We start from the raw sequence: 23018 nt of genomic DNA on the forward strand, positions 1-23018 counted from the left end.
GTCCAACTTGGTGGGTGAAGAGGAGACAGATTCAACGAAAGAGTCATTGCATATACTACCTCTGTTAACTTTTAGTTGTAACTTTGGAATATTTTATACCTCACAAATAATAAGTTGCAACTAAAAGTTAACGGAAGTAGTAGCAATTTCGGTAATTTTAATAACCTGGGGAAAAAAGAAATACAGTGTATCATATCTAATTAGTAAAAGGCACGGTTTTGTGGAGGCTAACAAAGCCAAAGTCTGAAACACAACTAAACAAATGTTGCTGAAGATATACTACTTCCATTGCTTGTTTGACACAATACAGCTTACATTGTGATGGTCAAACAAAAAAAATCAATCAGCCACGACCCCATAATGTTAAATTGAGCATAGATTAAACACAACTGTTTTCTCCCTCTGCAAAATCTCCTATAAATAGTTTTACATACTGTTCTAGTTCATCTACTAAAAGTTCGGAGTTGTAAGTAATCTGAAGTGCCAAAGCAGTAATAGCTCAAGGGAACTGGAGTTCGAAAATTATCCAAACCTTGACCTGGAATAGGGCAGAATCTCGCTAAATCCTGCTGATAGCGAAATTGGCTTTCTCACTCTGCCTTGGTTTTTGGTGTCCGTCTGGACTTTGTCCTCATCCCAGAAGTACACCGCCCAATGAACTTAAGGACTTCATCAATTAATATGACTGGAAGAGCAACTAGCAAAACAAGCATCCATTCATTGAAACTAAGAGGGACTATGCCAAACACTTGGGCAAGGAAGGGCACATAAAGAATCAAGAAGTGCAAGCCAAAAGAGACAGACATGGCTAGCAGCAACCAAGGGTTTACCCATGGTGGCAAAGATAAAAGACTACCATCTTCGGAAAGCGCATTGAGGGAGTTGAACATCTCAATGGCAACCAACACAGAGAGAGAAAGGGTCATTCCTTTGATTTTTCCAGTTTTGAAGTAATCACAGGGATCATCATCAAACTTAAATGTTTGGGCTCCAGCAGTGAACGGAGAAGCACTAAAATTCCCCCAAGATTGGCACTGACCCCAATTTGCAAGCTGGGAATAGCTCACAAGAGTATGCCCGTCTTGGCTTAGGTCAATACCAAAAAATGAGCCATGTGTATACCAAATTATAAATACTCCAACAGTTGCGACCCCCACATAAAGCCCAATCACCTGCATTCAGTTAAGAAAAATAATTTAACATACAGCTTAAAAGAGCTAAACTCACATTAAACCCAAACCCAACTCATCAAGGCAGAGAACTTACCATATACCGGAACAAAGTCCAAGCATCGATCAAAGAATCATCACTCCTTCTGGGAGGTTTTTTCATTATATCCTTGTCAGGTGGATTGAATCCCAAAGCTGTCGCTGGGGGACCGTCAGTAACAAGATTGACCCACAGAAGCTGAACAGGAATAAGACCTTCTGGAATACCCAAAGCAGCAGTGAGAAAAATGGACGCAACCTCACCAATATTTGAAGAGATCATATACCTGTATTTCAAAAATAGTGTTAGTTTCTGACAACATTAAAAGCATCTGCAAAGACTGCAATTACCGAGGACAGCACCTCTGATAGGAAACTATGGGGCACGTAAGCATGTGATACACGTCCCCTTTGCACTTCACAACCCATTCTCTCCCCATCTTTTTCTATCTCCTAGTCCCTTGTGCATACTAACCAGCCTTAAGGCAAATATTTCACCAACCATTGTATCCTAAACCCCACCATCGAAGGGACTCATATCATTGTTATAAATTGTAAAATTTGTAATGTTAAATGCTTATAGCTTTGACAAGTACCAACTCAGGAATCAACTACTGTTGAATATAGTTTTAGACACTATCAATGTTTATTAACAAAAAAATATTAAGAGCACAATAACACTAATTTGGCAATTCAGAGGGCAAAGCAGGAAAGGGAGAGAGAATCAATTCAAAATTAAACTTTACGTCGGACTTCAAGGATTCACAGAGCTTAGATAACCACAGACATTATGAAACCGAAATCGTAATAAATGCCCTGTTTTGATTTGTGATCACTTTTGTCAAGCCCAGGTATAATAACTTGCAGAAATCTACCAATATTAGGTAACATCTTTTCACCAACTTCCTTACTCTAAACCAATTGCATGTAAATTATGCCCCAAACATATGGAACTTGCAACAAAAGCTACACGTCTACTTAAGGACTTCCAAAACGAAGGAAAAGGGCAAGTCAATTTCTGATTGCAAATAATAAAATTACACAGAGGAAAAATGAGGGGGCAAACCTAATGAAGGCTTTCATATTGTCGTAGATTGATCGACCCTCAGAGACAGCAGAAACTATTGTGCTGAAATTATCATCTGCTAGCACCATATCAGAGGCCTCTTTTGCAACCTGATCCAGTAAAAATAAGAAGAGACTGATGAACATACATAATATAATGAAAAATATGGAACAAAGTTTGATTACAGATAATGGTGGATTTTTGGCCCAAGATCCATAGATATAATATGCCTGTGTCCAAAACAGGAGACATACTACAGATCACGTGACAACAATAAATTAGAGATTCATCTTCTTCTAACACTGAATTATCATTAAATGTGATTGCAAGTGTAAAATGCATGAAGTCCAAGGGCAAAGCTACCAATTCACAGAACGAGGGACATTAACAATATTAGAACTATTTTAGTAAGTTAGTAGTCAGCCTACAATGCTGTCAATATCTATCAGATGAGATTGGATGTTGCAAAGAAAAATATATAACGAGCTCCTAACTCCTAAGTGTAATATCATGAATATGCAGACCACATTCTGGTACCACATCTCGGACTGATGAGCATAAGTGCTTATACCTCGAATTATTATAAAAATAAAAAAAAATTAACATTCTCAATTACTGAAAAATCAAAGGGCATACCTCAGTCCCTGCAATGCCCATGGCTATGCCAATATCAGCCAATTTCAAGGCTGGTGCATCATTAACCCCATCACCAGTCATGGCAACCACTTCACCATCCTCTTTAAGCAACCTCACTATTTCTTGCTTATGCCTAGGTTCAGCCCTGGAGAAAAGAAGGCCTCCAGCCTTTCTCAAATGACTCTTCTTGTCACTGAGCTCCATGAATTCTTTTCCTGTTAAGCTTGTCGATTTTATGTCTTGATGTGACCCAAAAACTCCTATTTCACGACAGATTGCTTCTGCTGTATTCTTGTTATCTCCTGTTATCACCATGACTCTAATGCCTGCAGCTCTGCAATCCTCAATTGCTTGGGGCACTTCTTTACGAGGAGGATCCTTTAGTCACAAATAAATAAATAAATAAATAAAATCTCTTTAACATTAGCTTAAAAAAAAAAAAAAAGATATATGTATAAGGTATTTCAAGATTTGCAACTTGCAAACATAATAAAAAGTCATCACTTACTCTTAAGCCAGCAAAGCCAACAAAGATGAGATTACTCTCAATGTTAGAGTAGTTAGATGGATTAAGTAGGAGCTCATGAGCTGGGTGCTCTTCACCATCGTAATCTGCAAAATCTTCGAGGTGCTCCTTGTATGCAAATCCTAGACAACGCAAAGCACTGGCAGACATTTCATGAAGACTGTCCAATATAGTGTTCTTCATAACTTGATCCAATTCTACAATAGAACCATCAAGCAACTGTACATAAGAGCTTCTTTCTAGCAAGTTCTCCACAGCACCCTGCAATAGCAGCATTCACAATAAGGCATAGTTGTTCCATGTGTATGTATACATATGCAAAAAAAAATGACTACCATAAAAACTGAAGGTCAAGACAATATTTTTGTTTCTAACAAAGACAGTGAACCAAAAGAAAAAACTCGGGCAAAGTCATCTATTCTAACTAGTGGTCTAATGGAGTAAAAACTAAAAAGAGTTTTAATTTATATTTATTTATAAAAAAAACTCAGTATTATCAATTGATTTGTTAAATGTTAATGAATAATACCAACATCAGAAACCTCAAGCAACAGATAGATCGCATCCAGATCATCCACCATTAAAGCTAGACAAAATGGATGCTAACACAAATCAGATACAGGATAATATGGATATAAAGGTTTGAAATATGTCAACAATAATAATAGTTGATTACTCTCGAGAAAGTTAGAAATAGAACTATTTGAGAAGCAAAAGGATAATAAAAACTTAGCAAACAATGTCCATGAACCAAAGTGATTCATAATTCAACATGACAATGAAGTATTCGAAAAATATATCAATATTAAACAATGAGTTGAACAAGAAATAACGTTGCTCAAACTTCCTAAGAAATTCAGAAATGATACTTCCCATGTTTCAGCCAACCAAATAACTCTACCTTCCTCTACATGCAAGAAACTTCAAATTACCATAAAGTATACGTTAAACAAACAAGAATATAGCATTCAGATATATGCTAAAAGCCATGCAAACAATAATACATATTTTCTTAAAAAACAAAAAAGGACAGGAATTTTTTTGAATTTGATTCCTGGATTGCCTTCCAGTGACCCATCCAAGCCCAATGTATATGATTCTGAAAGTTCTTATTATATTTCCCCTCTTGTATTCATTGCTTACTTCTGTTTAATTCTTCTTTTAAGAAGAGGGGGCTCTCTAGACCAAAAAAAAAAAAAAGAAGAAGTTTCGAGGTAGTTTGCAAATATATGCTTATCCACATACCTTCACAAGCAATGAGTTCTTCCCAGATCTTTTGACAATGACGCCCATGGATTTTCGATCACGATCAAACTCAAGAGTGGCAATGCGATCTTCTAAAGTCGCCCATGTCCGGCAGCAACCTTAAATAGCCCAAAACAAACAACAATAAAACAAGTCAACATTCAAATCAAATGGCAGAGACAATCACAACATACATAGACAGCAGTTAGCCCAACTTACATAGCAAATCATCAGAGCTTGATGAAGCACGTTGTAATCCATTGGGCAGCCCCATTTTCTCAACCATAACCTGTAAAGAAACAGAAACAAAATCGCATCAATGTAATGTCTTAGCCGGGGAAGCATTCCAAGTAAAAACTTCTCCAACTTGGATATGCAACCAGTCAAAATTCATAGAAATGCACACAAACAACCAACAACTGCATCATAAAACACTTCTCAGAGTACTTCAATAGTTACAATTTCCAAACTAGATTATGGCAAACTTGTGAATAAATTGAATATTCATTTTTGTTTGTTACAATTCTTTAAGGACATCAATTCAAAATTACAGATGTTACACATGAAAGAAACATCTTATCAGCATAATAAAAAGAACAAAAAATAAATTAAAAGTTTGATCGAGTTTGGTTTCTTACCTTTAACGCAGCCTCAGTAGGCATACCATTTGCAACAAATTGATTGCCAGTTTGTTCAACCCCAGCATCATTGCAAAGAGCTGCCACTTTAGCAATCATTTGAAGATTCTGATCCATGTTATTGGCAGGCCAGTCTTGTATCCCACCATCTGCAGGATTATAGGTAGTTCCATCCACATTGAAGTTTCGGACAATTTGTGCCCTGGTTCCCATGGCTACAAGCTTTGCCACAGCCATCTGATTGGTAGTCAAGGTACCCGTTTTGTCAGAACAAATGACAGTCGTGCATCCTAGAGTCTCCACACTGGGCAGTTTCCTGACCAGAGCATTCTTCTGAGCCATCTTCCGTGTACCAAGAGCTAGGCATGTTGTGATAACTGCTGGTAACCCCTCTGGGATAGCAGCAACTGCCAATGCCACAGCAATCTCAAAGTAGTAGGTACATTTTTCAAATGAGAATTTGAAATTTCTGGGCCATCCATCCACAAATTCCCAGGAAAGGAAATACTTCACATTAATCAGCCAAACCACAGCACAGATTACACCAATTATAGCAGTCAAAACTTCACCAAATTCATTCAACTTCTTCTTCAGTGGAGTATCCTCCTCATTTTCACAAGCCTCTTGTATCTGCGAGTGCACCTTTCCAATCTCGGTGCTCATCCCAGTATGCGTAACCAAGCAAATACAGTTCCCATTGACGACAGTAGTCCCAGCGAAAACCATGCATTTCTTCCCCTGAATATCTGAATCTTCAGCGATAGGCTTCACAGTCTTGCTAACCGCTTCACTCTCCCCCGTTAATGACCCTTGCTCTACCCTCAAAGTCGAGCTTATCAAAGCCAAAACCCGCATATCAGCAGGCACCTTATCACCAACCCTAAGCTCAACAATATCACCTGGCACCAGTTCCTTAGCAGGCAAACTAGGCACTTTCTTCCCATTCCTGATCACCGAGGCATGTTCAGATTGAATATCCTTCAAAGCCTCCAACGCTTTCTCCGCATTACTCTCTTGCCAAACCCCAACAATGGCATTCACAATCAATATCAAAAAGATAACAAAGGGCTCAACAAAAGCCGTAATCCCCATCTCACCACCTTCATCCCCATCATACCACGCTAACACAAACGAAACCACGGCTGCGCAAAGCAAGATCCTAACTAATGTATCATTAAACTGGTCCAAAATCAATCTCCAAACCGACGGCCCATCGTGTTTCTCCAATTCATTCAAACCATATTTCTGCAATCTTTTCTCATACTCCTCACTCGATAATCCAAAATTACGACTCACACCATACTTCTCCTCACACTCCCTTACACTCATCGCCCACGGCTTAATCGAATCATCATTCTTATCCGATTTGCCACTATAATCCTCTCTTTTCCCATAATCCTCCCCTCCTTTCCCCATTGAATCCGATTCAATTACAATCAAAAATCAAACAATTTTCCACATAAATCGAATTCAAAATCCTCAATCCTAATATCAAATCTCCTGAAAATCAATCAAAATTCTATCCAGTTAATCAATTAATCAAAACCACAAGATCTAATCTCCAAACCAATAAATTCATAAACCCTAACCAATTCCACACCAAATTCAACAATCAATTAAAATAAAAAAATAAAAAAATAAAAATAAAATTGCTTAATCAAATCAATCAAACGTGAAATCAACAACAAGAAAAGAATCAAAATAAACAAAATGTAGAAGAAAGAGATAACACCGTACCGGATTCCTGGAGAAATTCAGGGTTTATTTAAAGCAAGAAGCTGCTACTATACTGTTTTCTCTCTCCTCAAATAGGAAAGATTAAAATTGAGATTTCGTTTTTTTTTATTTTATAATAATTAATTTTACTTTTACCCTCTACCCTTTAGGCTTTAGCCTGTATTTTCTCTCTCTTCTTCTTCTGCTTTTATTATCGTTCAAGTATTGAAATGACTATTTTGCCCTTGTAACTGAATTCGCGCGAATAGTGTACCACCTAAGGAGAGCCAATGAATGTGGTCCACGTCATGATTGTGACAAGAAATAATTGTGAGGTAAGGTTCATGCTTTCTTGTGGGGTCCAATTGCTGACGTGGAATTTGTTAATTGGTTGAGTGTTGTGATGTACTATAGGGAGGAGGAAAATTTCATTAATTGTTAAACAAAGAGTTTTCTTCAAAAAAAAAACAGAAAAACAAAGAGTTATTAAATTTTTAAGGGTAATGTATATAGCCCTAAGGGCTATATATAAGCATTAAATATACTCTAGAAAATTGTATAAAATTAGGAATTCATGACAAAAACACGCGTAAATCAGTGTAATTAGTGTTTATATTTTCATGATTTCCTAACTTTTTACGGTTTTCTAGTGTAAATTTAATGCTTATATGTAGCGCTAAGGGCTATATGTAGCATTTTCCATTGTTAATTATCTTAATTTTCTACTTATTAAAGTGCGGTGAATTTTCTAGGTTGTTTCCTTGGACTTAGAAATTTGTTAACAAACAAGCAATAATTATAAGGTGGGTCTTACTTTGATTAGTTAAATTTGTTTTCAAGTTCAAAGTAAAGGTTGGAATTTTCCTGGTGAAAGAACAAGTTTATGCATTAGTTATTAAAATGGTTTGGGCACTTTTTAAGTAAAGTTTTTTTTTTTCCCTTTGCTTAGTAAAGTTAAGTGTTTTTTTTTTTGATGCAAAGGGGGACAAAGTCCAAAGAAAATACAAAACAAACTTACACCACCAACCGTGGCAAAGCCACCCCAGCCAAGTCCTCCCAGAGCAGGTTGTTTATTTCGATTGGAGGGTCATCGAAATAAACCACCCTTTCTTGAAGTCCTACCCCAACATTAGCAAGCCTATCTGCTACCCTATTACCTTCCCGAAAACAATGATCAATAACAAAGGACTCAAAAGAACTACTAAGACGGATACAATTATTAATAATGTGGACAAACTCTCCAGCTTTATAATTTAAGTGTTATATATTGTGGTAAGTTTATTTTGGTATGTTTCGTGAGCATGCATACAACAAATGAAACTCTAAGCATATGTTCAAAAAATGGTAGAGAACAAATGGCAAACAAAAGAAAACTATGAGATTGAAAACGATTACTTGGTAAGCCGTGTTAAGGTTTTGTTCTTTTCAACATGAAAGTAAATTGAACTTTGAACCGACCCAGGGCATGTTCACATTTACTTAATTTCAGTTCAGTTCAGCTCCTAATTTATCTCTCTCATAAATATTCATTTCAGCTCAGTTCAGTTCAGCTCTAATCAATTCAGTTCAGTCCAGCTCCAATCAGTTCAGCTCAGTTTAGTAAATGTGAACAGGTCCTCAGTTTGCTTTATTAATACGGTAACTCGTACAAAAAGTTATTGCTTATGAAGACCTGGTGATTATATTAAAAAAAATATGCTAACGAGCATCCCGAGACATTAGATAATTAATTAAATGTACTACTTAAATTAGTATTAAGTTAGGAATGCGTGACAAAACCGCGAGTCAATTGGTGTACTCCAGACTTACAGAGTATCATACGGAGTTGTACTTAAATTGATGCACACGTATGTCGCTAAACTAGACATGTTGTATGTGAAGATGGGAATTGAGTAATTGAGTAATTGAGAATTTCTAGCAACCACAATGAATCTTTACATAGAATATTCGTCAAAAGGTCTCCTTATTAAGATACAAAGCTTAATCACAATTAAAATAATCTAATTAAATTAATAAATCTAGAAATTTTCACCCTCTTTCTCCTTAAAGTTAAACTTGTATAAGATGAACACCTATCTTTTGCATAGTGTAATGTGCAACCTTCCATATTAATTAGATCTAAACTAATTTTATATCATTTTATTAGCATAAATATGGATCTAGTACCACATGTTTAGTACAATATATAATCCACTCTACTAGCAATATTATAATTTTTATATACTGACAATTATATTGCTACTCCATACATATACAGCTGTTCCTAATTTCAAACAAAAACTTTTTGTTACATTTCAATAAAATATTATTATAATGAGAATTATTGGCTGTTTAACTTTGAACATTTTCCTTGGTCCTTCCATGTGTACGGATCTTGTAATTTCAATTCATACAGAGTACCCTCGAGCATTGACATATCCCGTTTGCTCCGCCTGTGTTTCATAGCACGAGTTTATGTGCATTGACGCATTTGTGTGAACAACCACACGAGTTTAATTAAATCAACTTTAAAGAGTTATTATTTCGATAGCGGTGAATAGTGATACATGCAATTATTTGACTTTTTACACTTTTTTAATACGAAGTATTAAGTTTAGCCAAATATTTTGGGTCTGTTCTGATTTACTGAGCTGAACTGAACTGAATTGAATTTATTGGAGCTTAATAGAACTGAACTAAACTGGATATTTTATGAAAACAGGAGATTATAAATTAAACTGAACTTATTGGAGTTGAATTGAACTGAACTTATTGAAGTTGAATTGAACTGAACTTATTGGAGTTGAATTGAACTGAACTTATTGGAGTTGAACTGAACTGAATTGAAAATAAGCTGAAGAGAACAAGCCCTTTGTTAATTTATTTATTTGCTTATTTGATTTATTTTTTTGTAAATTTTAAAACGAGTAAAAATATATTAAATGCATGACTTCTATATATTTTGAATTTAGTGGGCAAATGCATGTATACATATCTATAATTTAAGTAATTCTAGTTCAATGGTCTTTTCTGATAAAGTTGTGTGTTCTTCGATTTACATCTTTATAAAAAGGCCATCACTCAAGCAACTAGATTCCAAATGTAGGTCAAATAATTAATCGTGTATAGATATCCAACATTTGTCTTGCCTCAACATAAGTTTGAATCCATACGGCTAGCATTCTTCATTGTCCATCGATAAGAAATACTCCATCTATTAAGAACATCAGAAGTATATTACTCGAAGTTTATATTTTAGACTTTCTTTAAAAAATAGCATCGATCATTTTCATAGTCAGTAAAAGACGAAAATAATATATTCTTGTACTTGTATTAAATTTATAGATAATAAATATTCGGTACCATATTAGGGTAAAAGGAGTGCATCTCGGCGCATATCTCCTAGGGTATATAATTACAAAGCATATAAAAGGATAAAAATATAATTTTGGCAAGTTTTTTACTCTACAGTGGTACATTATAATGTATCATTATGCATGTATAATATACTATTAAAATATAAGTTATCTAAATAGTACTTTTGTGTACTATTATGCATGTAATGGTATATTTTTTATTCTATATATTTGCTAAATCAATAAGAGTTATAAGAGTTAATCGGGTAAAAGATCACCACCTTATGAGTAACCTGTAATTAGAAAAATTCGATCTTATAATCTCAAAGTTATAAGACAAATCCTTTAATCTTCTACCAATTATACCAAATACTTTACTCGGTGTAGAGTACAAGAGTGTATTCGTGTAGACTATGTAGCACTCGTATTGCTCGACGACAAGAGAAAAAGGCAAAAGAGAGAAAAAAAGGAGTTCCTAAATGAAGTAGGGGTTCCCATGTCAATACAAATCGTGGTTCGTGAGGCACACAACAAAAGTAGATCTCTTGTCGGATCACTCTTTTTTAGTGTTCCTTTTGAACTTCCCCAAATCACTACATCTGTACATCATATACTAATGTACTCTAGTTGACTAGTTGACTAGGTGTTCATAATACTACTGTGCTAAAATATCCATTTCCTTGTTGGGCCTTTATTGGGCCCACAAGTCCGCAATTTAGAAACAAATTCTCGAACTTACTTGCTTGGTAGGAATTAATTGATGCTCCAAAAAATTTCAATTTTGGTCACCTAACCATAAACATTACTCCACAGAATTTTCTAGAGCATGATCGTTGAGAAATACGTTTTCACAAAATATTGTGTAGAACGGACTCACGTGAGACCGGTCATACAAATAGAAAAAATTAAAAAAAATTTTGAGGAAAAACAATTTTTAATTGTCAAAATTTACATAATAATAGTCGGATATTAGATTATAAATATCAGATATTAGATTATAAGTGTCAAAAATTAGATAATATTGGTCAGATATTATATTATAGTTATCAGGTATTAAATTATAATTGTCAGATGTTAGATCTTAATTGACAGAAATTAAATTATAATGATCAGATAATTAGATTATAAATATCAGAAATTATATTATTATTGTCAGAAATTAGGTTATATATCAAATTAGATTATATATATACACAATATTAGGTTAGTTTCGCCAAAGCACATACCTCCATTTCTCGGCCGCTAATTCGTCTGGTGTAGTACTGCACGCCGACGATTTTGACGATGACAAAACCCACCATGTAACTTTACATGGTTGTGTTTTTGATACTTGAACAAAATCGTCATGTATTTTATACTTGAACATTAGAGAGAAAGTTGGGGGTCTGTGATATTGGGTTCTTGAAATCTAGTTGAATTTAGACAGTAATGGGGGTTTGAGATAATCGAAGCTTTTTTCTGGGGCAATCTGATAAGTTTTGTGGGACAATGCACGTTAATTAAGGAAATATTATAGTAGTACCTGTTACTGACTACAGCTACAGGTGGAAGCTGAAATTAACGCGCATTTTCATTGGGCTAGAAAAGGTGGTGGAGAGTCACCGGCACCCGGGGTTGGGAGGGAGAAGGTCGTCGGCAGAGGCTCGGCAGTGGCAGTGGGTAGGGGATGGGATTATGCATTATAAACCGGACTTATGTGAAACAGATTCACACAAAACATTCTCATATGTTTTTAAGATGTATGAGTATTTCCTCTGTTTTTTATAATGACTTTTGAAATTTAAAAATACAAAATTAACAATGAAAGTAATATATCGAGGAGTGTAAAACGAGGAGTGCTATGAGTAAAAAGAAACAAAAAAAAAAATTCTAATTAATGTTGATTGTGTTTGTTTAAAGCGTCACACTATTTGGCCAGTGTGATACATGCACAGTAATTTTTGCTCCAATAGTTAAGTCACATTTGGTTTTTATATCCTAACTAGCTTCGACGTAATATGCATTCATGTTGTTTAGAAATCATGTGTATGTAGATCAAAGTTAATTCAATGAACTTTCAAATCAAGATATATAAGTTCAACTAGAAGAGATATTCAATTTCAATTTACAACTAAAAGACAGGTTTAATTTTTAAATTTAACTATAAAATCAGGTGAAGCAGATGCACAATAACAATATTTTTTGGTGACGAGAGTGTTTTAATTATAATCAATGTAAGCAATGCAAGAGGGCGAGCTTAACCTTAGGTATTGTATATTGCTTGATTTAGCCCCTAACCTTTAGGATGAGATTTAACATTGTGGAGATTATCATGCACAACATTTTGCATGGATTCGGTAACATCGGTCCACTTAGACTTAGGTAGATAATACAATTACTAGTAATAAAAATTATGGACTCGTTTTCATGGGCCTTTCTATTCCTGGCCTTATACAAATGTGAGACCATGGGTTGGACCTTAAAAGTTAAAGCTACTCGGTTATTACACTGTACTATGTAAATTGGACCAAAGTCCAAGTAAGTTGGTGCTCTTCATAAGAAAATGTACCCCAAATGCACATGTAGACATGTTACAACTTACAGCTCTTACAAAGTTACTAGGTGCACCCTTTAAAATAATTCCGGCCATACAGTGTGATCACCGAGTAAAACTCTGATCAAATAATTTTGGCCACACAGTGTGGTTGTGGGCAGCCATGATGTGTGATAAACGGGTCTGGGTCACACCCGTCACAACCGTCTACTTTATACGACTAAGGAGGTTCCACCTCAAAACCATATGACAATGAGGAGAGTAAGCCCTTAGCCCTTATAAAGTGGACACAATTTTACTTCTTTCTTCAATGTTGGATACACATCTCAATACAAACTCTCACTTATAAAGTCAATTAATGTGGGACAACACACTACTCACGTGTGGGTTTTCTCATAGGCTCAACAATGTGCACTGGGAATATCATGTTCCATATTTATTAGTTGGTTTTCACGAGCAACTTTATTCTCACCACACTTAACAAAATACCACATTATTTGAATTAGAATTCCAAACATGTCATAGTAACACAAATATTCAGGCGATTAGTCGATTATTTACTTAATTATCTGAATTAGAATTCTAAAACATGTCATGTTAGCAATGGCTGCTACACGAAAAATTGAGCCAATGTTAATGATCTGTTAAAGGACATTGATTGTCTTTTATACCTCTAGAGCCTAATAATAAAGCTTAAAAGTACAGATAGTGCTTTTAAAGTGGTGTAATTTAGGCATTTGATAAACTGATTAAACTAAACTTGCTGATGGAAGTCATCATTAGTTCTACAATTAGTGAAGATAAAAGCGTTAGATAACTTTTTATCATGATCTTAATCTACGAAAGCCGAAACTAGGGGCTTTAATTATACTTCAATTTTTACTTATTTTATTTTGTCATTTTTAAACTAGTAAGTCATTTTTATGGAAAAATACTTCAATTTACAAATTATTAAATTTTGTCATTTTTAAATAAGTCATTGTTATAATGTTATGCATGGACTTATGGCTAAAGTTTGTCAATTTTCATGATTTATTAATCAAAGTTGTAACAAAAAAAATTGTAAGGCATTCATAGAACTTAACTACTACGTATATAAGTCCAATATTTTCTGTAACTTTGATTTAAAGGAGTAACTCCTATAATAGTAGCATCATTACCAACCTTTTAGGGGCGCTTCAAGAATCGAGTATATGACTTTTAAAAAATGATTTTTTTTTTTGTTTTTTACAAGAAAGTTGGTAGTAGAGTGGATTTTATAGTATAGAAGATGGGATTCAGACTATATTAAATTAATGCCCGATTAGTTGCACTAATCTTTATATTCCGTGTTTCACATAAGCTACATACATTATCGCGGTTTATTCTTCTCTTATATGAATTTTCAACTCGATATAGATATGAACCAAATTAGTTTACACAAATTAAGTTAGAACATATGTCACGCACTTCCACAATTCCATTCTTCTATTATGAATTCTCAACCCGAAATAGACCTGAACCGAATTAATCTAGGCAAATCGAGCTCAAACGTTTGTCACCTATAATTAATGTTTGAAACATACTAGTAATAAATGCTGTGAGAGTAACTGATCTCAACATTATTAATGAAGAATAGTGATGCACCACAAAATTTTCCAAGTGTCCAGAATAGTACGAGTAATCGAATTAAGAAATAGAAGTGGGCCTTACTTAGATTGGTAAGATGGGCCCAATTCAAAAATTCCAAAACTGTCGTTCAGTTCTTGATAAATGGGCCAAGTCTTTTTTCCTTATGTAGTTGCCAGCACGGGGGTCAGGGACTCAGGGATGATTAGGTACAAAAGGACACACACTTCACTTTACCACATTATATATATAAAAAAAATGATCAAATATAAAATTATTAATTAAACGTCAATTTTATTTTTATATTTTTATTTTAATTTGTAAAACACATACACTGCTTTGTAAATTAGGTTACAATTATACAAAGTAAGTAAGAAAAACTTTTTTTTGGTGTTCCACTCGATTTACCTTTTGGGCTAATATGGATTCGAAAATCAATTATGGGTGGTTAGGTTCCAGTTCCCTCCCAATTATTGTTGTTGGGGATCGAACACAGGTCCTCCCTACCAAGTGTAGTCCCAATCACCACTATACCAACAACTAATTGATAGGTAAGAAAAACTTTAATTCCTTTATTTTATTTTTTTATGAGCTATATTTTGACAGTTTATACTACTACGAATTATTGGTCTTGACTTGAATTTATTAATTTAATGTATAAAATAAGCATCATTTATCAATGTATTAAAAACAAGTATTATCACATAAAATTTTCTTTTTTCATTTTTTGAATAAGGTAAGAATAATAATAATCATTTAGATTCGTCCTCACGAGAGAAATTTTGTATGAGTAATTCGTATATTTTTATGATATCAACCTTTTCATAAATCTACACTAACTAATATATGAAATTTAATGGTTAAAGTTATGTATTGACAAATGTACTTGCTCAAAGTGTTACATTTTAAAACTCTCGATATGCATTTTGATATTATTTTTTTAAATTTTTTTTAACTTTATCAAAATTTTACATTTAGACGGGTAAAAAAAGTAAGTGTCAATCATTTTTTAAAATGGAGCCACTTACGGAGGTAGTAATAATAAACTTTAAAATGAAGAAAAAATAATTAACTAAATTATATTTATTCAATTAAAGATAGAAAGAAAAGAAAAGGATATTTGAGGATCATAATAACATGGCCCCTCTTACAATTAGCGAGGAAGGATTCTTGTCTTTAAACGCGTGACTAAAAAACAAATAATATTGTAGAGACCCACATAATGACATAAGTATAATTTTTGGAAATTATTGCAAACATATTGGATTAAACTGTTTTTTTTTTTTTTTTTTTTTTTTCTGGTTTATAAGATAATAGGTCGGTCGACATAAGAAAGACCCACAAATTTGGTGTTTCTAAATGAATGAAGAGGCATAATCGTATGACACTTGAGAAAGGGATGTATCGTCATTCTTGGCTGCTAATTCTCATACATACCACTATACAAGTGTGCAGCAATTAGGAAAACATAACAAGTGCATTGGATTCCATTACAGGATTTTGTACTTCATTTTCATAATCCGTGGTTGAGGCTATTCCATCATGCGTATCTGAATTAATTATATGCATGTAAAAAGTTAATTATGTTACAATTCTTACAAATAATTTGCCATGTTGAGATCGAAAGAGATAAATCGTTGTTTTACTTCCAATATTCCATCCGCTGGGTAATTTTACACTAGCTAGCTAATACTTCTCTAAATGAAGATTCTAGCTCCTTTCCCTTTCTAAGGAATGCAAAGTTGCTATATTATGAAAATGGGCATGTGTAAAACATTATTATCCCTAAAAATTTATGATTTTTTTAGTAGCATCTAACATATATTCTAGTAGCTAATTAAATTTTGAAATTCTCAACTGAAAAGACCGATATATTTTCATCATAATAATTCATTTGATAATAATTGGAAACAATAAATCTCGTTATTATGTACCACATAGTTGTTTTGTGTGATGTGTAATAATCTCATTTATTGTACAAGAAAACACTAGTTCCATATAAATAGTGGAGCAAACTTATTTGGTTCATATAATGTTGTATATAAAAACAAAGATCAATTCAATGATATCTTTGTATAGAGTACGTAGAAATAATTGATTTTAGATATTTATATGCCAGTGAAATGTCTATTTTATTTACATGCACAATATCTCAAAAATCAACAAATTATAAGTGGATGTATGTCATTTACTAATTATGTTACTACACTCATGAGTTAAGATAATAATATCTAAAAATTGAGATTGAACCTTATTCACTTTTTTAAACAAGGTCCAGCACCGCAAGCAGCCAAGCACACAATCGGGTGCCACCCTATATATTAATCCTTATCATATTTTTTTAGTCCAACATAAGCAAAGTTTAATAATTAAATTAATTAATTAAGCACTGAATAAAGATTCAATACTTTAATTTCCACAAAAATGCAAAGAACATCTCGAACTTTGACACCAAGAATTTAGCTGAATCATTTTGGACTTGGTAATAAAATAAGTTAATTAATAGATTGACAACCTTAGGCCCTATTCTTTTGAGCTTTTGGGCAGAGCAGAGGAGGACAAAGCAGAGCAGATTTCAGCAGAGCATAGCATAGCAAGGCTAAGCTTCCACACATTGCGGAGCAGAGCAGGACAGGACAGAGCAGAGCAAGACAGAGCAGAACAGAGCAAAGCAAAGCAGCTCTAAAGAACAATGCCTTAGTTACCAAGCAAAGGCTGGCGACGTCAGTCACCTGAGTGATGCTATGAAAACACACATCTTAAACTTTGCCTTAAATTAACATACTCCAACATATGATCCCTCTAAAGTTACAGTTATACAATTAAAATGAAGCATAGAATTTAATGATGTAATCAGTAAGAATTTACTCCTTCTGATGCATTAATTAATTGTCAGTTAAAGAGTAATAAAAGCTTGTCCTTGTACAAGCATAATTAACTGGAGATTCACACTTCTTAATACTCTTTTTTAAGTACACTTATCATTTTATTTCCCTGGACATTACCGTTTATGTTCACGTGCCGCAGACGCTGATTCCTTCTGCCTCTTGTTCCTTTCTTTATATTTTAATTACATTATTTGTTAGGGTTTAATTGTCACAATACTCGTTCAAATTAAATTGCATACAATATCATATCAACTACAGTATAAATTTTGGACTGTTCTCTTATTTTATATGATGATACATTGCGTATCTTTGAAAGTTGGCTCTAAGTGAATTTGAGAACTTTGCATTATGTTGATCATATGAAAAACATTAAGAAAAAAGAAATCTTGTTTATTCAGTATCTTCTCCCACAACAATTGTGTGCAAACTTATGTATGAGACGGTTTTACAATACTTTATATTGAAATAAAAGTAATATTAATGAGTTACAATATACGTTCATTGCGATATCATTTAAAAAAATTTACCCGATCTGATCATATTGTTATCTATAATAAAGAGTGCAAAATTTGTTTATTTTTATGTAGCATCCAAGCCAAGAGATAACAGTAGTTATGTATATTTATTGTACAATAGGGAGAGATGACTGACCATTTGAGTATTTGACCGTTGCTTTGAGTAGGCCAATAATATTAATTGAAGAAAAGGGTTTTAATTACAACTTTCAGTTGCATGTGTGTATTAATAAATTCATGACAATAACAATTGGAATAATGAAAAACAGAGAAAGGTACTATGAGTAGTAATTAATATATATCCCTTCAATATTGTCATTATACATTGTGGATGTGTATTCATTTATTGGTAGTCCCCCATAGAAATTGTTGCTTCAAAAACAAATTAAAGGATAAAATTTGGTAAACATACCAAGGCAGATCCAAAGTAATTCTTTGGACCCTTTAACTAATATTTTATACTAAGATTTATTACTAGTTGCTTTAGATTACTTATGCTAGCTTAGATGCTACTCTGTCAATTACCATTAAAATTAAAGTTAAGATTATAATTTAAAAAATTAGTGAGCTTAAGTAGGGGAAGATTCTTTGTAATCCAAGATTAATGCAAAAGCTAGCCGCGCCACCGTACCGGTAAATTCATGCAATATATTAACCACATTCTTTCACAAGTGTACTTTAACAAAATAAATATCTTTACAAGTGTAGAAGATTTATAGCTTGCTTTTACACCTAATTTGGTTATAATTTTACTTTAATTTTGTTGTTTAGTGAGTGTGTAATCACCCATGCTAAAGAGAATAGAAACAACACCAAAAAGTTTGGCTATGTATACAAGAAGATAGTCGTGCAACAAATTATGTTGCATCTTTGAAGACTGTCTTAACCCTTTGTCTTTCTGTGTACAATAAAAGGTAATTGTACTATACAATTATATGTTGCAAACTTGCAAATATCACATTGTCTCGACTTACTTTTTAATTTATATTCAAGTAAATAATATATAGCAATTACACCATTCATTCATTAAAGGTAGATTCTAAATAAACCAAGTGAAACGGTTAATTAGGAAGGGAAAGGGAGCATAGGAAGAAGAAAAAAGTCGAATATATGTAAATTCATTCTTAGCTAGCTCAGTAAACTTTTGTGAACAATGATTTGTTAATGATCATATAAATCCTTAACATATATATCTAGTACTATAGTGGTAAAAATGTGTAATAATGATGTTGCTACCAAAAATTTAATTTCCAAGTGACAACTTTGTTGTCCCCCATGAGAAAAAGACTATGATATGCTACAACATTGAAGGTCGAGATAAAACCCATGTGCATCTTTTGAGGTAAAAGCATGAAATTATTAAACTTTTGGTAGGGCCTTGAATTAACAGGTGATTAATGTATATTTTATGTTAATTAAGATGATCATGATAAGATTAGTTAGGGTTGAAAATTACCTCTATCTTGTATAGTAGTGGTAGTAATGATTATGTTTTGCACCCAATATATCACCCAAAATTAGTTCAATTAATTGATATATATATATATATATATATATATATATATATATATAGAGAGAGAGAGAGAGAGAGAAATTAATTTTTAATTAGGAGGACCTCCTTATTGAAAGAAAATTAGAGAAAGTTTGACACAAGTTGCTAATATGAAAGGTACATTCGTTGAAAGAGGGAAATTAGGAAGTAACTTTTAGCAACTAGCAAGACTATTGATCATATAAATGGAATGTTTGAGAATTTATTTCTTCTCGAAAGGTCTTTGTTTAGTCATAAAATGTTGTGGTGGTTCAATTCTTTGGATAATCCATGAGGTTGTTAGATATTTTCATGGCAATAATACACTAAATAACTCTTTATTACATGTTACATTGTCTCAATTACTGTACATATTAGTACATTACAGTAGTATGTATATTACTGTCAATTAGCTCCAAGTCTTGTATTTTTTTTTGTAGGAAATCCAAGTCATATTTTTAGTTACACCAAACAGAGCTAAAAATACAATATTTCTATAATACATCTTAATGTACTTATAAAAGGTTACTTTGTTAAATTAAGAATAAGTTTGAAAATATATCACTATATATACTTTCTAAAGCACGTCTTTAGAATCACCCTTGTTCACTCTAAGGCCCTGTTCTCTTCACCTTAAAAAAATAATATTAAGTAAAAATAATTTTAGTTCAGTTCAGTAAAATTAATTTCAGTTCAGTAAAAATAAGTTCAGTTCAGTAAAATTCAGTTTTCTTAAAGAAGAATTATAATAGAAAATCAGTAAAAATAATTTCAGTTCAGTAAAATTAATTTCAGTTTAGTAAAAATAATTTAAGTTCAGCAAATATAATTTTGTTTCAGTAAAAATAATTTCAGTTCAGCAAAAATAAGGTTAAGAGAATGGGGCCTAACTATTTTCTTATTAAGTGTTATAGTTTGACTTATAACGTTTGTCACGACATAATTTTGACTAATATCATCTTTAATTGATGTTTTAACAAAAATATATAAAAGATAATATATATTATAAATGTATACATATATTAGGACTAATAAAAAAAACTAAAAATTTATGTTAAATTTACACGTATATAACTAGTTTTATCATATTTGTATAGTTTCTAATATAAATAATCAAATAATTTTAAGAATTAGCAATCTAATCCAAACAAGAGAGTTTTTCTTTTGAGACATTTAATTACTTTTTTTTTTTTTTTTTTCCCAAAATCAAATCATATGAATATGATTATGAATTATCCTAGGTAAAAGCCCTTAGCCCCTAGATGTATATAGCTCCTATTCCTACACAAAACATTCACACACATTCTTTGGTCAACATTTCAATTTTTAACCAACAATAAGAATGGACCCCACATAAACCCCCCTAAAAAATCTCTCCTAACCCTATCCCCTTCAATTCCTCTGTTTTCAGCCTATAAAAGCAGAGCTAACACCTCCCCTCAACCCTTCCCTTACAAAATCAAAACTCTTCTTCCCTCCTTCAATTGATATTCCTCCAAGCCAAAAAAAAAAAAAAAATGCCAATTAATATCAAAAATATGAAAGGCTTAGATTTTTCATGTACTTCACCAGCTTCAACAGCCATTTGTTCTAGTACAGACCAACGTTACATGGTCAAAAACACTACCAAATCTCTTACTCGTTTAAATTCATATTTAAACGACCATTACAAAAATTTCACTAATAACAACATTATTAACACTAACAATCATTCCTTTTCTCCTAGAGCACCTTGCATTTCTGAGCTCCCTTTCACTCCTAGGCTTTCCTCGTCATACCGCGAAAAAACCCGAAAAAAACCTCCCTCGAGCTCTATTGTCAAGCATAGTGATCTCACCACTCCTAGAAGGAATAGCTCGGCCGATATAGCCGAGGTTCGACGGCGGTACTACGATAAATGCACCTACAATGGTAGTTGTAGTCCACCTCATAGTCATTCCTCTAGGTACCTTTTAGGTGAGTCCAAATTCTTGGATTCACTTCATGAGTCATCTCATCATCAAAGTAAAATTACTATAAATAGAAAGTGTAATGAAAGTAAGAATGATGATGCTGCTTTGGCGTTGATTCCTAGTACTCCTATATTGAGTAAGGAAGCTCATCAAACGAAGAGTTTCGGGTCGTTCTTGGATGCTGAAAAAGATAATAAGAAGATTAGCAAGTCATTAGTGCTTGTTAATAATAATTCGAGTGATCAAAATGTTATTAATAAGGTTGATTATGATGGTATTAATCAGAGACAAAAGAGTATGGGATATGGCAGGAATAATTCTCTTGTTGTAAAGAAATCGTCTTCTTCTGGTGCTCGATCTCGTGACCAGGTTTTTATCTTTATCGATTATTTCTTAATAATTAATTTCTTGGTTAATTTTATAAAATGATGCTTTTGATGATAATGGGTATCTTTATGCTCAGAAGTTTTATTGGTATATAAATGAATGTTATTGTTAGTATTTCGAGTTTATGAATATGTTAAAAGATTATTATAAATTAAAATTTACATGAATTTTGATGAATTTGTTGTCTTTTGCTGTCCTTTTTGGAGTAATTTTGACTGATTGGGAATATGCAGGTTGTGGTACTGAGGGTATCATTGCACTGCAAAGGTTGTGAAGGCAAGCTTAGGAAACATCTCTCAAAAATGGAAGGTTAGTCCATTCATTTTTTTTAAATTACAGAGTTCAGTGTGTAAAGTAAATTAAATATCTTAATTATTGGCATGTTAATATGTTATACTACATTATTCTAAAGTAGTACATTATACACTGAGATATCACACAGAGTATATGTTATGTATATCCTATATATGTTGTTTTATCTACTACATTAAAATCATACTCGTAACAGAATTGGAAATTTAATTTGGTGACTCATTAATTTCTACTAGCGAGTTAGAAGAATGGATTAGTACAAAGTATTTCTTCGGTGGAGTTTGACATTTTGTAGTTAATGTTATTGAAGTAGCGTTCCTCGATTAAGGCTATAGTGTCGAAAAATCAAAGACGATGATACTAAGATATTGGCATGATTTATGCAGGGGTGACATCATTTAGCATAGATTTGGAAACAAAAAAAGTGACCGTGATAGGAAATGTGACACCACTAAGTGTATTAACAAGCATATCCAAGGTAAAGAACGCGCAGTTCTGGCCATCACAAGCATCAGCTTCGCCATCATCTTCCTCTTCTTCATCAACTTCTTCTTCGACGGTCGACTTCAACTAATTAATTACAAGGAAATTATGCTTTCGGAATCATTGAATTATAATTATTGTGAATTTAAACTACTAGTTTGAAGCAGTTTCCAATTACATGATGAACGAAGTTTGTGAAGTTACGTTATTAGCATATTCTAGCTTAGCTTTTTTATGATCAAACTTTTGCCTTATTTTCTATTTTTGTGGTGTAGTACTATGTACTGTAAATTCCAATCAAGAACCTTCGACAGTGTGTAAACTATATCATTTCTAAAATATATGTTGTACGGGATAGTCCCGGTAGTAATACTAGTTAGCCGGTAATATGCAATTATAACACAGAAACAACTGATTAATAAGAAAGCTCCAATGTCCA

The 23018-nt window shown here is 33.0% G+C and overlaps 2 protein-coding genes across 2 annotated transcripts; one reads left to right on the forward strand and one right to left on the reverse strand.

Annotated features, from left to right (window-relative positions):
* Positions 1 to 263: 263 nt before the first annotated feature.
* On the reverse strand, positions 264 to 7201 carry LOC145569994 (calcium-transporting ATPase 4, endoplasmic reticulum-type-like). Its single transcript, XM_081628971.1, has 9 exons — positions 7057 to 7201; positions 5320 to 6819; positions 4901 to 4970; positions 4682 to 4800; positions 3419 to 3697; positions 2911 to 3288; positions 2275 to 2384; positions 1267 to 1495; positions 264 to 1172 (listed from the first exon to the last, which is right to left on the reverse strand). Exons 2-9 carry the CDS (start codon positions 6733 to 6735, stop codon positions 591 to 593), a joined length of 3183 nt encoding a protein of 1060 aa, XP_081485097.1. The 5' UTR covers positions 6736 to 6819; positions 7057 to 7201; the 3' UTR covers positions 264 to 590.
* A 13692-nt stretch (positions 7202 to 20893) lies between these two features.
* On the forward strand, positions 20894 to 22901 carry LOC145571548 (uncharacterized). Its single transcript, XM_081630583.1, has 3 exons — positions 20894 to 21766; positions 22018 to 22093; positions 22483 to 22901. The coding sequence occupies exons 1-3, from the start codon at positions 20963 to 20965 to the stop codon at positions 22668 to 22670; spliced, it is 1068 nt and encodes a 355-aa protein (XP_081486709.1). The 5' UTR covers positions 20894 to 20962; the 3' UTR covers positions 22671 to 22901.
* Positions 22902 to 23018: the final 117 nt, after the last annotated feature.

This window comes from Chenopodium album, chromosome 12 (genome assembly GCF_948465745.1).
Source record: "Chenopodium album chromosome 12, dcCheAlbu1.1, whole genome shotgun sequence".
Classification (NCBI taxonomy): Eukaryota; Viridiplantae; Streptophyta; class Magnoliopsida; order Caryophyllales; family Amaranthaceae; genus Chenopodium; species Chenopodium album.

Excerpts from the sequence above, each read along its gene's own strand:
- LOC145569994 (XM_081628971.1), bottom strand. The coding sequence starts at position 6,735 with ATGGGGAAAGGAGGGGAGGATTATGGGAAAAGAGAGGATTATAGTGGC. Across the intron at positions 4,801-4,900 it reads AAGCTCTGATGATTTGCTAT|GTTGCTGCCGGACATGGGCG; the intron begins GTAAGTTGGGCT and ends GGGCTATTTAAG. Across the intron at positions 3,698-4,681 it reads AGAACTCATTGCTTGTGAAG|GGTGCTGTGGAGAACTTGCT; the intron begins GTATGTGGATAA and ends CTGCTATTGCAG.
- LOC145571548 (XM_081630583.1), top strand. The coding sequence starts at position 20,963 with ATGCCAATTAATATCAAAAATATGAAAGGCTTAGATTTTTCATGTACT. Across the intron at positions 21,767-22,017 it reads GTGCTCGATCTCGTGACCAG|GTTGTGGTACTGAGGGTATC; the intron begins GTTTTTATCTTT and ends GGGAATATGCAG. Across the intron at positions 22,094-22,482 it reads ACATCTCTCAAAAATGGAAG|GGGTGACATCATTTAGCATA; the intron begins GTTAGTCCATTC and ends TGATTTATGCAG.